Below are 15,416 nucleotides of genomic sequence, written 5' to 3'. Positions count from 1 at the left end.
GAGGCAGGGTATGGGACCTTACGTCAAATAGATGAGAGTCAAACCATCTATACATCTCTTACTAGGTGTTGTCTTTGAGCAAATTAAAACTGTCTCTAAGCCTCTTTTTCTCCAATTGTAAAAGAGGGCTAATGGCTAGTGAGAACTAAATATAGTAACACAGGCACAATACTTCACACAGCGCCTAGCATATAACAAGTACTTGAAAACAGGTCATCATGGTACATTAAATCTCTTTCCCCAAGGAGCCAGTCGTTAAACCAGACTTTTACCCCTTTATCCTAGAAGGGCATTTTCATATTGCTTTTAAACTCCTCATAGCCCCTTAAACTTGATGTGATAAAGTTCATCCTTGATTCACTCCCTTGGTTCCTCTAAGGTATCCTCTCTGAATTTAAAAGAACTACAGACAAAGAAAAAATGTATAAAATATCAATTTCTTCACATTCCCACTACACAGGTTAATGGTCCTATGACTGGTTGCTCCCACATCTGTACCCAAGTCAGAACTCTGAGTGGACATGGTCAGAATTTGACTCAGGAGGATTTGAATTTGAAGAATCTGTGTTTGAATGACTCAACTCTCCCACTGGCTCAAAGGGTCGCAAGTTTGCATAAGTCACCTCTTGGGCCAGCTGCTCCAGGGAAGGGCGGCCTAGTACCAGATTTCGAAGCGAGATACAAGTCATCAGGAAGCTGAAAAAGAGGAAAAAGTTCACCCAGTCTAAAGTGTTTCTACATAGGAATTCCTGCCAAAGCCCTTAGGGTGAGCTGGTCCTACCTTCTCTCATTCAGGCATAAGTGAAAATATCCCCCACTGACCCACCCATCCCAGCTGGAAGGGCACCCCACTCTTTATATGGTCTGTTAAAGGATTCCAGAGTCTGGTAGGAATAACCCACAAGAGTCTGGTGATAAGCTGAGGCAGAACAAGACAGCAGGCCACCAGACACAGGTCACTGACTCTTCCATTAAGTCAGTGAAAGAATGGAGAAAGAAAAAGATATTAGCACTAGACTGTCCTTTCCTGGGAAAGTACCACCCCCCACACACACCCTGCCATTACCTTCCCCAGAGAAGTTACCCAACTCACAACCACCTGATGACATCGACCAGGACTGTTGTGGAAAACTCACCTGCGGCGAAAGATATAGAGCTTCCGCAGCAAGAAGCGGGAGAACCGCTCATGTAAAGGGGTATTTCTCCGGCGTTCAAGTTCTTGGAGCCTTTGCTGGCGTCTAAGAAAGGTCTGAACCAGTGGTGTTGGCTCAGGGCCCCCTTGTACTTCCCCTTCCAGCAGAGGCTGCAGCTCTGGAGGCAGAGGCCCCGTTTCTGCCGAGAAGAGAGCAAAAAGAGAAATCACTGAGATTATTCCTTTAGAACTCTCACCAGTCAGAAGCTTCATGTTCATTCTTTAAAGGCTATATTCTCATTCACAGCCCTGATTTCTCATAAACAGGTTCTTTCCCAGCCAAATCTTCATATACTCACCAGTTCCATTCTCTACCTTCTCCTTTAATTCTTGCAGATATGCCAGGTCTTGCTCCAATGCCAGCTCTGTAGTATTGACGTAGATGTACATGTAGCAGGAAGGACTGGATGATACGGTATACACCTTATGGTACTCACCAGCAGGCAACTGACAAGGGGGAGGAAATGGATTATTTCACTCCCTAACCTTTCCCTCGGCAGCCTATGTGCCTTGTGCATTCCCCACTGTACCCCACCCTGGTCCCTTACCCAGGCACTTTCTTACTGCATTTTGGAGTACGAAGGAACTGACTTCTAGAATCCTGGATGAGGTTATTCACAGCCTCATCAAAAGCAACGGAGGCTTTTTTTGGGAACCCGCACTTTTAAGTCTCTGATAAATTAACTCAACTCGTCTAAACTTTTCTGCCATTGTTAATTCCAGCAAAATACCTGCATTTTTTCTCCCTCCTGAAGAGTCTGGTTCTTCTGTTCTGCCACCAGCTCGACAATCACCTCCCCCTGCAGCAGCTGAATGCTAGTGTTGCCCAGGTCTTCACTCACAAAATTCTCCAGGTGCAGCCCTGCCAGGGGCAACAGAGTTCCCCATCCCATCCTATGGAAGATGAAATCACTCCCAGCCAGAACAGAGATATCACACCTTTACCGCTACCACACCTCAGGTTTCAAGAATATTCCTCCCAGCAAGAATGCTCCTCCCCCCTCTACCACATGCAGTGTCCCGGGCCAAGAAAGCCACAGGGAGAGACAGCAAAGCTTTCTTTGCTTTCCTCCTTACCCGGGAAATCTGCAATGAAGACCACCTCAGTGTGGTTGTCCAGGCTGCTCTTGATTTCCTGTAACTTGGTCCTCCAGGGAGAGAGGTCCATCAACAGTGGCTGCAGCCAAGGTGTACGTTGGAAGGGGGACCAGGCGGCCTGCACGATGTCCACACGAGGGTCAAAAATCCTTAGGAAAGAAAACCACGTTCTCTAAGGAGACCACAGCCCACAACCTACCGAATTTCTGGTTCTGTTCCTTTCATCACTGTTCCCAAATAGAAGAAATGGCTTATGTCAGCACGTTAGTGCCATTGTGGGGCAGAGAGAGAAGAGGCAAGAGTTTCTGGAACAAGGGGAGGAATAAGGGGTTAGTGGCCACCTGAGGAGAATTGCATTAACAGCTTCTTTAAAAAAAAAAAAGTTACCTTTTCTTCTGGTTGATGGTGCCCCCTGCTGGAAGCAATCAGCTATGCCCACAACCAGGTGAACAGGGACATGCACTTGAGGACAGCCTTTCAAGCAAGCCAACACTGGGGAACATGGGCTATTCATCTCGGCAAAAAGAGTGAAACTTCATTTTTCCCCTTCTCTGTTCCCCTTGCCCACCTCTGCTGGAAGCGGTCATTGATGGAGACCCAAATATCAAAGTAGATCTGGGGATCAGTGACATTGTACTTGGGAAGCAGGTGGCTCAGGCAAGTGGCATATTGCTTCAGCATGTCTGCGTGATCCTTCCATCGCCGGCTCTGTGTGAATACCTGCCCCAAACCCCCACATTAGTCCCACCTCATCGTTATCAGCCTCCCAGACAGCTCATGCCCCGCCAACAGCACTAAGAGATCTCTGCCTGTTACCTGTTTCGACCGGGGGGAAAAAACCTGAACTTGTCTTTGGGGGAGAATTTTTCGTTGCTGGGCTTTTTACTAGTTACCTTTCCTAAACCTTATTTCAATTCAAAGAAGTGAATGGCACTACCCTATTTTAATTTCAACAAAGGAAGGGTCAACCTGGCTCCTGAGAAAAGGGCTGAATGGACCCAGATTATGTTTTACTTTACAATTATGTTTAGGACCAAATCAGACCCTGGTGCTCCAGGGAGCTCTGAAGAACTGGAGGTCGTCAACATCAGGTGTCTCACCCCAGGGTTAAGGTAGCCCAGCTCGCCAGTGCGGCCATCACGGTAGGTGATCTTCACGTGCTGGTGGGAGCGTGAGTGGACCATCATGTCCCAGGAGTAGCCATACAGCCCATTTGTCCAGTTGTTATAGCCCTGAAAAGGCAGGGCAGAGGCGATCAGCCCAGCTGTCCCCCTATTAACCCCATCCTCAACCAACACAGGGGCTGCAAAACCAGCCCCACACTTTCCCTAATGCCGTACCCCCTGCCACCTCCCTAGCTAACCCCCAGGTCGCACATACCTGGGTGAGGAAATGGGAGTAGGGCAGGAAAAGCTGCTCCAGGAGGTAGAACAGCGTGAAGGCAGCACCCAGCCGATGGCGCAGCCCTGGCTTATGGCCACCTTTGGCCCGGCTCCTCTTGTACACGCAGGACACACTGGGTTGAGGGGTAGCCTTGAGGGGTAGTAGTTCCTGCAGCCTTTCGGGGAAGCGAGATACCAGCTTCCGGGGCCACTCAGGGGAGCAGAATAGAGGGCTGCTGGCCAGCATGACATAGGGGAACATACCTAGAAAAGGAGGGAGGCAATAAGTATTTCAGGAGTTTGGCTGGGCGGGGAACATGGGTAAACCCCTCAAGCCCTCTCCTTTAGGAAGCCTCTCCCCGGTATTCCACCTGTGATGAAAGCAGCTCAAAACTCAAGCGGTCTTATTTCCCCGAGATGCCTTATTCTGCAACATACAAGCTGAGCCCATAGACCCCAGTCCTTTCCTCCCGTTTACTGCCATGTCACTGACTGCATCTGACTCAGTGTAGCTCCCGTGGCCATTGCCGTCTCCTGCTCCCCGCACACCGGTGGCTTCCCATCTCCTACCAGACCACAGGTACTGACCAATGCTGAAAAGCTGGGAATTCATGCAGTGGAAGTAGGACACAAAGAGGAGGCCGATGGACCTTGAGGCATCAAAAAAGAGCAGGAAACCAGCTGAGAGGTCGAGCAGCAGTCCGCACCAGTGCACCACCAATAGACTGGTCATCTCCTCAGACAATACTAGTCTGCAGACACCGGAGACAGAGGTCAGCCACCAGCGCACTGGAGAAGCCAGCGTTTACAGCACATTCACAGCAAATGTGCCTCTGCTCACCCTGTCCTTGCCAAAGGAAGTACCCTAGCAGGTGGGTAGAACTCTATATAAAGACACCCTGTGGTAGAGCCTCCAACCCCCTTTTATTTCCATACCCTTTAAGTGTTCAAATTTTTTTCAATGTACCCTATGTGCTAACCAAGGGCAGATTTCCTAGGGCAAATCTGATGGAGGAGTGAGCGCATCCGGTGGTGGTGGGGAGGGGTGGGGGTGGTAGAGCCTCCACAGAGGATATAAAGGAGAAGAAACTAGAAAGGTGAATGCGCGACTAACATAATAAAATCAAACGTTTGAAACTGGGAAATAATAGGCAAGAGGAAAAAGAACAGAGTAAAAAGCGAGGAAAGAAAAAACGGGAGGAAGGGAGAAATCAAGAGTTTTCTAAGAGGTGGCAACAATGGTTTTGTCAGGGCAGGGACTGTCCATCTGCTAAGTCCACTGGCCGAGGAGTCCTGGGGAGCTGGGAGCTCGGACTCATGCACCAGGTCACCTTATTCTGATTCTTTCAGTTTTTAGTTTTTTTCCTTTCGTTCTTGACCCTACCATACATCTCCCAGGGACAGGTAAGACCTAGATGTTTTGGTATCACTGACTTTGCCTTCTGCTGAAGAGAAAGATAAGTGGACAGAGGAAAGCACATGGCAAATTCAGGCAAAGCAGGAACAGCAGCCATTCCTGCAGACCTGAGGGAGGCGAGTCACCTGCTGTGCACCACTGCCGCAAGGAGACACCTGCTCTGCCTGCCACTCACTTGAAGGGACTGAAGAGCCAGTGCCGGGACAGATATTCCATGGAATAGCCTTCTACCCAGTCTGCGTCCAGCTTTTTCACACCCGCAATGAAGTATACAATGAAGATCTGCAAACACAAAATGCAAAGTGAAGGTTCAAATAAAAAAGAACCTGCTTTTTTGCAGGTCTAAAATGACCTAAGTTCTGATCTGAGCTCAGGCCCTAAAGAAGATTACATTCACTCCATTTACTCATCTGAGATCTTCACTCGTATGGACAGTCTACCAATGCCAGGCAAGGTATTGGGTCCCAAGGGGAGTCATGAAGCCTAGATCTCTCATAAGGACACTCAGCTAGCAGGAACAAAGCTCTGTGCTCTCCGCAACAAAGTAAGAGAACCCAGAGACTAGGGGACTGGAAACTCAAGAGTCAGCCTTGCTTTCCAGCCAAAGGGGAAAAAAAAGGGAAGCTCCAGGGAGGCAGAGTACAGCGTTGCCTGGCAGCAGGATGGTCATGCTGACAATGGCTGTGGAAGAACACACCCCCCGCCGGCTTTCCTAAAATCCTATACCTGGCCACGCAGCACAGCATAGTTCCAAAGGGGCACGTGGGCATTCCGCTTGCGGGCATTCAGCAGGCCGTCCACAGACCTACACCAAGGGTAGTAAGTAAGGTTAAGGAGAGCTTCTTAATCCCGCACATGTCCACCTTTTTTTTAAGTGTAATTATCTATCCCAGGCCATCTCCCCTATCCTCTCTGGTTCTCTGGGATCTTCTGAGGCTCTTTAGAAGTATAGGAGCAAATTTAACAGTGATTATTTTCAGTCATAATAGCAATACTACTAGTGCATTAGAACACATAGTTCAGTGGTTACCATTAATTAGTGAGTCAACTCGTCTGTCTTAATGGACCAAATCAGGAAAAGGATTACAATGCTTCATAATATGACTGAATTTGAAAAAGAATGAATTTGAGGGAGTGTTTGAAAAGCTAAAGGTGTATGTTAACTATATAGTACATTTAAGAAAAAAAAAAATCTCAATATCCAAACCAAACTGACATCTCAGAGACCTAGATGTCAGCAACTAGTGCTGGAGGGTACCTTGGGAGAGAAGCAATAAACCCAATATATTAAAACTAGATGTATTCTGGGGAGACAGAAGCAAAGCAGGTTTCAAGAAGACAATGAATGAGCAGAGAGGTTGGGAAGGGGCAGCTTGTGCTTAAAAGCACAACTGTGCTTTTAACTTGTGGTACTGTAATGAGGAAAAATGTAAAGTGTTTAGTACAGAGCCTGGAATGGGGAAAGCCCTGAGTAAGGGATAAGTATTTTTTCAAACTGCGTAAAATTACAAAAATGGAACTTTTCATGAACATTCTGTCAAAACTGTCTCTTAATTTTATATGATCAGACCTGTGCATCTGAATGAGTTTAAAGGTTTACAAAGGGGTATGTCTAGGTATAATTAGTGGCTGATAAGTCACTAACAAAGGCATCATCTGAGATTTTTTTCCCGATACCCATCTTACTGGCATCTCCTATTTGCTTAATGGGGAGAATCCCTAGAGGTCATCTCCCCTGCCACCCTGTCTCCAAATCCCTTCACCACCTCCCCTGAGAGATGGTCACCTAAGCCAGAGGTGGAGGGTTACCTCCTCCCAGGACAGCACTGCTGAGCAGCCCTGGTGGGCCCTCTCCTTCTGACATGACTCTGCCTCACAGCAACTTCTACTCTTGGCTCTAACTCTGCCCCTCTGGGCTCACACAGAGAAAGTCTGCTCCCTCTTCCACATGACCACCCTTGAAGTATCTGAAAACATCTATGTCTGGCTTTAGTCTTCTCTTCTTCTCTCTAAGTGGATTACAGGAAGTGGATAGATCAAGGCACCTGGGGAGATATGGAAAGAGTGAAGGGGTGGGAATGGAGCCATTTTGCTTTTTGTCATCCCACATGCCCCAACCTCACTGACCCCTCCCCTTCCCAAATTCATCTGGACCAAAGTGTGACCCTGTAACCACACTTTGCAAAGCATGGTTGAAAATGTGCTTGCTGGGGCAAATTCTAGGAACTCACCGGACCCCTACCACTGGTAACCATCCTGACCCAGCCAACCCTTTTCCCCTTTTCCCTAGAATCATACCAGTAGCGGTTTGCATCCACGAATGTCAGCTGAAAGGCCAACAAACCATACAGATAGGAGTGGTTGTTCCATGAGGTCTTGTCCAGGAGAAACACATACCAGTATGGCAGCAGGAATAACACACAGCTTATCCGGTAGCACAGGCCCAGCATCATGCCCAGTGCCCCTGGGATTTGTGGGGGAGAGGATCAAGAGGTCAAAGGGTCACCAGAGGCCCAGCTCCCCCAGGACAGGCTGTGGGTGGGATTAAGAAAAGTCATTGGACATTTTATAATCACAAAGCCAAATGAAAAATCAAATGTTATTTTAGCATTTTAAAAAGACGCATGGGGTTAACAGCTCAGATGACACACAGGGAGCGGAATGATATTAGGAGTCACAGGATAAGTGAAATAATGAACCCAAGACTTTGGTCATTCACCGGCATGCTTTGTATTTCTGTGGTTTAGGGAGGCTAGTCAATACTCCCATCTCTCCCATACTTTCCCTCACCCAGAAACATGATGGTATAGACAAGATACATCCAGTCAAGTGGTAGTGGCTGCAGGGCGTCCAGCAAGGGGAAGCGGCACACGTCCAGCCCATCCAGGTATCTTCGGTCCAGAGAGCTGAGTCCCCGCTCTTGGGGAATGTCCAGCACCATCATCAGCCCTGGGAAGGCAGTCGAGGAGGCACCCTTAGGCCTCAGCAAAGGAAGCAGTGGAATACAGCACCCAGCTCCAGGGTCAGACTTTTTACCTAACCCTGGCTCTGCCATTTATTCATTCTTTCAACAAATGAATTCATTCATTCATTTATTCATTATTCAACAGTAATTACTGAGTGTCTGCTCTGTGGTAGGCATTATGCCAGCTATGTGATCTCAGATAGTCACTGCACCTCCCTGAGCCAATTCCTCCTTCCCTATTTGAGAAAGGGACTCATAATATCTTACAGGGTTACAGGAGGCACCTGGATGGCTCAGCTGGTTAAGCGTCTGCCTTTGGCTCAGGTCATGATCCATGAGTCCTGGGATGGAGCCCTGCATGAGGCTCTATGCTCACAGGAAACCTGCTTCTCCCTTTCCCTAGGCCCCCCACCCCTGCTTGTGTGCCCTGTCTCTTTCTGTCTCTCTCTCAAATAAATAAAAATCCTTAAAATGAATTTTACAGGGTTACAATGAGGATTAAATAAGAGAAGTGTACAAAATGCTATAAAAGCTGTTCAGGTAACCTTGAGTTATTAACTTCTGTCCTCCTAGGCCATAAAAAGTGTTCTAGGATGGTGCGTCTTAACTTTTCATTTCTTAGCACACCCAGAAAACAGTATTTGGCTTACTACACTAGAGCAAACAGAAGGGGCTACTCAGGTCAGGAGGCCAGTTCCAGGTAAGGCAGGGTTTCTCAACCTCAGGACTACTCACATTTTGGGCTGGTTAATTATTTGCTGGGAGGGGTTATCCTGTGCACATCAACAGCACATCAACAGCATCCCTGGCTCCTAAGTAAATACCAGTAGCTACCTATTCCCCTTCCCCCAAGTTGTGACAAATAAAAATGTCTACAGTCATTGCCAAATGTCCGCCAGAGAGCAAAATTGCCACCAGTTGAGACTGGGCTAAGAGAATTGATATCTTGGCACATTTGTAACCCATTCCAGGCATACATGCTGTGGCCTATGAGTAAGGAAACTCTGGATTAGGGAGTCACAGCCAAAATGTCAGCCCTGTCACCCTGCTATTTCTCTGAGGTCTGGTCCTGTGTATAGTTACTGGGCAACTTCATGCCACAAGCAAGATGGGTCTCTGGTCATCTGCCTCTGTATTTCCTATGGCCTCAGATCAAAGCATTTCTGCCCTCCAATCCCTAATCAGAGGAGATAAAGGCGGATTTGATCCTAAACTCCACAAAGATCTCTTCCAGGAAATCAGTATCTTCAGCTCTGACGAAAAGGGAGGAAAGTCACTAGTAAGTAACCAAGAAGTGCGAAAGGGAGGATGGTTATTCTCCCACCCAACATCACACTAGTCGCTCCAGAAACCCCATTTACCAAAGAGAAAACGGAAGACAGCCAGGCTGGCAGGATCCGTTGGTCGATTCAGCAGGGTCACCAACCTTCCCCAGCTGGAAACATCTGTGCACTCAAACCCCAAGAGTTTCCCCATTCCGCTGCCTTGGCTCGGCCCTGAAGACTGTCCAGCCTTGTCTTTCTGTACTTTATCTGCAAGCAAACAGAAAAGTGTACCTGCAGTTGTGGGGACGGAAGTGCTTTAAAATCGGCTCCTCCCCCAAACACAGAAACCACAGCCCCTTCAGCCCCAGGGTTTCTCCCTATCGGAGTTCTCCCATTTATTTCTGACTACTAGAAACATCCTCGCAGTGCCAGATCCGTCTGGATCTCCCAATGTCCCAGAACCTCTCTCAGACTATAGCCCCCTAATCCCAAAGCGCCCCGAGTGTCCCCATCACCCCAAAGCCGCACACTGCAATCTCTCTCTACAGCCCCTTCCAAATAGAGACCCCTTTCCCGGGGTCCCTCTGGGCAGTCCTACCACCCCCACCCCTCTGAGACAGAGCCCCTCTCTCCCTCCGCCGCCAGGGAGGACTCCAAGCCTACGTGAGTCCGGCTGGACCCGCGCGGACCGGGCAGACACCGCCATGGCTCCGCGGAGGTAAGACGGCCAAAGCGGTGACAGACTAGCAGGTAGCGACGGGAGGACTCACGCCCCTAAGCCCCGCCTCCCCGACACATCAGCACGCGTGCGGCCGGCCGGAAAGCGCTAGATAGGACTGTCGTGAACATCTCTCGCCGGCCTCGCTTGCTCCCTGCTTGGCGGCAAAGGGCGGAGCGAGGAACCTTGGGGCTGGGGGAGAGGAAGCTCCGGCTGGTATCGCCTGACGGGGTGACGGAGGAGGAGCCAGGATTCCCCCAGACGCCCATCTTCAGCCGCTAGACCAGTCTTACCATGAATTGTCCCAAAGCCCTTGGCGCTTTCAGTCCTAACAAGTCTTAGAGTCCTGACAACTTCCCTGACCCACCCCCCACGCGCCCATTAGGTCTCTCCAGGTTGTAGAGCTCCTGTGGTGCTCCCTGACGTGAGCATGCGGGTGCAGTGTCACTTTTCTCCCAAGACCTTGACCTCCGAGTTGAGGACGCACCTGAAGGGCTGTCCCGGCGTAGGGAGAGGGTGCGAGTTGCTTTTTTCTCTCTTCCAGTACCTGCGAAGAACCAGAGGTTTGAAATGAGCTGGGGAAACCGGAACGACACAGCTGCAGATGGAGATGTAGATGTAGCTTTAGAAGATGTAGAACAGGGGCAGCGCGTAGAGTGTGCTCTATCAGGGAGGATTCCTAGAGGTGAGTCTTGAACAGCACTTAACAGTATCTAATTTTCTGCCATGGGATTGGCCAGCAGGATCACAGAAAGTCATCCTAGGAAAGCAGTACTCGCATTTTCTTGGTGTCAGGACACTTTTACACTGCTACACATTACTGAGAGCCCTAAAGAGCATTTATTTATGTGGGTTATATTTTTCCACATTTACCGTACTGGAAATTTATACTGAGAAATGTTTAAAATACATATTGAGTCACTTTAAAAAAAAAAAGTAATAGACCATGTTTACAAATAAAACGTTTACATAAATAACTTGTATGGGAAAAGTTTGTTTTCCACAAAAAATTGCACAAGTAGTACTATATTGTTTCATATGCAAATCTAATGTCTGGGTTAATTGGAAACAGCTGGATTCTCATAGCTGCTTCTGCATTTGATCTGGTGCTGATTGAAGTATGTGAAGGAAATCTGGCCTCACAGATACTTAGTTGGAAATAGGAAGAGCGTTTTATTTTATTTTTTTTAAGATTTTGTTTATTTTATTTTATTTTATTTATTTTTTGACAGAGAGAGACACAGAGAGGGAACACAAGCAGGGGCAGTGGGAGAGGGAGAAGCAGGTTCCTGTCAAGCAGGGACTTTGGGATCCCAGGACTCTGGAATCCTGACCTGAACAGAAGACAGATGCTTAACAACTGTGCCACCCAGGCGCCCCCGGGGAAAAGCATTTTAATAACGATTTTAGGTAACAATTTAGGTAACATTTTTAGGCAAAGTTTAGGTAATTGTGGGTATCCTTGTTTGCTAACACACCTTAACTTAAAAGTAGTAGTTTTTTACAGGTTAGTCAAATGTAGAATCTGAGGGGTACCTGGGTGGCTCAGTGGGTTAAACCTCTGCCTTCAACTCAGGTCATGATCTCAGGGTCCTGGGATCCAGCCCCACATTGGGCTCACTGCTCAGCGGGGAGCCTGCTTCCTCCTCTCTCTGCCTACCTCTCTGCCTACTTGTGATCTCTCTGTCTCTCTCTGTTAAGTAAATAAATAAAATATTTTTTAAAATGTAGAATCTGAAACCATCTCAATGAACTGCATGCTCTGTCACATTGAAATCATTGTGATATCTCCCACTTTGGACCTTTTACAAAATCATGCATATAGTCATTTGGAAAACATTGGTTTGGTGAGTTATGCTGCTCTTCTAAATGCAGAGTCTCTTAAATGTTGGGAAGCTGCCAAGCTCACAGTGGCAGACACAAGTTTTCCAAAATTCTAATTTTCATTTGAAAGTTCAAATTTATTCATTGGCAACAAATACTGTCTATTGTTTCCCTTCGAAGAACAGCCACACTTCTTTCATTTTTGAAAACAAAACAAAACAAAACAAAAACCTGCCAAATGTGCCAGTTTGAATAACCATAGTTTGTCCAATGTCCACAAGTAAAATGATGTTTCATTTTTTAAAAAGAAAGGAAGAAACAAAGATACTCAACATCTTATTTTATTAGGGAGTTATACATTAGAACAGCAATGAGTTAGCTGTTAGAGTGGTTGGAGCAACAGGAACTCTACTTCATTGTTGGTAGGAATGCAAAATGGTACACTCACTTTGGAAAATAGTCTGGCAGTTTCTTCCAAAACTAAACATGCTTTTACCATATGATCCAGCAATTGTGCTACTTGGTAAAGACCCAAAGAAGTGAAAAATTATGCCCATACAAATATATAGCAGCATTTTTCATAATTGCCCAAACTTGGAGGCAACCAAGAGAGGTCCTTCAATAGGTGAATGGATAAACAAACAGATACATCCATACAGTGGAATATAAAGTGATAAAGCAAAACGAACTATTAAGCCACAAAAGGATGTGGGGGAAACTTAAACTCATATTCCTAAGTGAAAGGAACCAATCTGGAAAGCTTACACTGATATCCTGAAAAAGGCAAAACTGTGGTTTTAAGGTGAAAGATCAGTGTTTGCCAGGATCTGGGGGGAAGGGGGAAGTGGGAGGGATGAATGGGATTTTTAGAGAGATGAAACTATCCTGTATGATACTGTAATGGTATCATGATGCATACATGTAATTATACATTTTCTAAAACCCATTGAATATGAACCCTAATGTAAACTATGGACTTTATTAATAATAACACATCAACCGTAGCTCATCAGTTGTAAAGCAAATATGCCATGCCAGTGCAAGCTGTTAATAATGGGAGAAAAATGGGAGAGTGCTAAGGGATATGTGGGAAGGATCTGTAATACTCAAAAAAAAAAAAAATTCTGTTAATTTTAAAACATTACTTCAGCTCACAGTTTAACTACACAAGTGCTTTTTCTTGGAACAACTGGGAGACAGCCATCATACTTGGGTATGCAAAGTGCTGTGTGTATTTCCCATAAAATAGTTAAGGGTGGGGGTGCCTGGGTGGCTCAGTGGGTTAAAGCCTCTGCCTTTGGCTCAGGTCATGATCCCAGGGTCCTGAGATCTAGCCCCGCATCAAGCCCCGCATCAAGCTCTCTGCTCAGCAGGGAGCCTGCTTCCCCCTCTCTCTGCCTGCCTCTCTGCCTAATTGTAATCTCTGTCTGTCAAATAAATAAATAAAATCTTTAAAAAAAATAGTTAAGGGTGTATACTTCAGTGTCAAGAATTAATAAAATTAATAATTTGTACTGCTTCATTAGGGATGTTGAAAATGGCATTTTTTGAAAATGCAAGTGTGCAGCCAGGAGGATACAAGGACTATTACTGTGATTTGGTGCCACTGTCTCATTCCTGCTAACTTGCCAATAATTTTATTACCCACAGTTGGCTTTTGTATCATCAGTGCAAATGGCAACATAGTTAAAAAGATGAATAACGTATCAGTTTTATTATAGAAATAGTTTTGTTCTTGAAGACCCCAGGTGTTTGTGGACCATGTGCTGAGAACCACTATCCTAAAGGAAAAGGATGTCTGGAGTAGATGTCAAAGTAGTAATTTCTAGGGACAGATGTGTTTGGCAGGTAGAATCGTGGGGTTAACAGTGTTCCTGCTACTGAGGGTCTGGCCCACTTCTAGGTTATCCTAACAGGCAAGGTAGGCCTAGTCACTTTAGAAGCCATAGATCTATTTAGGGGATGAATGTCTTAATCTGCTGTCAAACCCCAATCCAAATGAATCCAATATGGGTTGGAAACTTTGGGCTAGCTCTTCTAAGACCATTCAAAATTAGATGGTTTCATTAAATTCAGCATTTATGGGATGCCTGGGTGGCTTAGTCATTGTCTGCCTTCGGTTCAGGTCATGATCCCAGGGTCCTGGGATGGAGCCCAGCATAGGTCTCCCTGCTCAGTGGGAAGCATGCTTCTCCCTTTCCCATTCCCCCTGGTTGTGCTCCCCCTCTCACTGTCTCTCTCTGTCAAATAAATAAAAACTTTAAAAAGGATATAAAAAAATAAGTTAAGCATTTATAGTCTGTTACGTGCCAGAACTGGACAGGTTATAGAGAAACAAATTATTAAGCTGTCGCCTCTGTCCTATAGGAGTTAAAGGATAAGGAAACATAATAATAAGAGAATATGGAAATAATAGAATGATAATAATAGAATGTACAAAATCCTAAGTATTAAATGAGATTCAAAGTGCTGTGGGAGCACTGAAGAGGAAATGAATCATGACTGGAGAATTCAGAAAGTTTTCTGAAAACTTGGCACTGGGCTTTGAAGGATGAGTATCATTTTGAGAGGAGAGAGGGAAATCAGAAGTTCTTAGTAGGGGTGCCTGGGTGGTTCAGTAGATAAGTGTCTGCCTTTGGTTCAGGTGGGTCCTGATCCGGGGGTCCTGGGGTTGGGCCCACGCATCAGGCTGTCTGTTCAGCGGGAAGCCTACTTCTCCCTCTCCCGCTCCCCCTGCTTGTGTTCCCTCTCTCGCTGTGTCTCTCTCTGTCAAGTAAATAAATAAAATTTTTTTAAAAGGTTATTAGTATAGTCTTGGGTGACCAGAGAGCATTCTGGGTAAGAGAAGTACAGCTGGTAAAAATGAACTGTGCTAACTCAGCACAGACCTCTTTACCCCATGACTTAATTTGTTTTTGTTGAGGGGGTTGATTTCCAGTTTATCCTTTCAGGACCAGTATACAAAGACCCACACCACTTAGTATTTATTTTTCCATAAAATGATCTAATATTTAGGAAAGAGATTTCTTCATAGGTCCTTTCATTTTATTTTTTTAAAAGATTTTATTTATTTATTTGAGAGAGAGCATGAGTGGGGGTGAGGGGCAGGGAGAGAGGGAGAAGGAGAAGCAGACTCCCCACCGAATGGGGTACCCAATGTGGGACCCCACAAAGCAGGACCCTGAGATTATGACTTGAGCCAAAGGAAGATACTCAAACAACTGAGCCAACAAGGTGCCCCATGCATGGGTCTTTCCTAAAAAAAAAAAATTATCGAGGTGCCTGGGTGGCTCAGTGGGTTAAAAGCCTCTGCCTTTGGCTCAGGTCATGATCCTAGGGTCCTGGGATGGAGCCCCACATCGGGCTCTCTGCTCAGCAGGGAGCCTGCTGAGCTGCTCTCTTTCTGCCTGCCTCTCTCCTACTTGTGATCTCTGTCTGCCAAATAAATAAATAAATAAATAGAATTATCTTTTTATCTGCACTGCAGAGAAAAAAGCTCTCTTTCAGATCTCTCAGTTCAATACTTCAAACATTTAGTGAATGAGTACTGTGCGC

The 15,416-nt window shown here is 46.3% G+C and overlaps 1 protein-coding gene across 1 annotated transcript; it reads right to left on the bottom strand.

Annotated features, from left to right (window-relative positions):
- Positions 1–421: 421 nt before the first annotated feature.
- Positions 422–10,119, bottom strand: GGCX (gamma-glutamyl carboxylase). Its single transcript, XM_059405695.1, has 15 exons — positions 9,983–10,119; positions 9,416–9,586; positions 7,880–8,038; positions 7,388–7,553; positions 5,816–5,894; positions 5,265–5,371; positions 4,261–4,424; positions 3,671–3,936; positions 3,391–3,522; positions 2,859–3,010; positions 2,270–2,439; positions 1,924–2,054; positions 1,492–1,639; positions 1,137–1,332; positions 422–696 (listed from the first exon to the last, which is right to left on the bottom strand). Exons 1-15 carry the CDS (start codon positions 10,023–10,025, stop codon positions 504–506), a joined length of 2,277 nt encoding a protein of 758 aa, XP_059261678.1. The 5' UTR covers positions 10,026–10,119; the 3' UTR covers positions 422–503.
- Between the last annotated feature and the right edge of the window lie 5,297 nt (positions 10,120–15,416).

The sequence above is a fragment of the Mustela nigripes genome, chromosome 7, assembly GCF_022355385.1.
Source record: "Mustela nigripes isolate SB6536 chromosome 7, MUSNIG.SB6536, whole genome shotgun sequence".
Taxonomy (NCBI): Eukaryota; Metazoa; Chordata; class Mammalia; order Carnivora; family Mustelidae; genus Mustela; species Mustela nigripes.
Note: the sequence above shows the minus strand (reverse complement) of the source record. Positions and strands in the feature narration are given on the sequence as shown.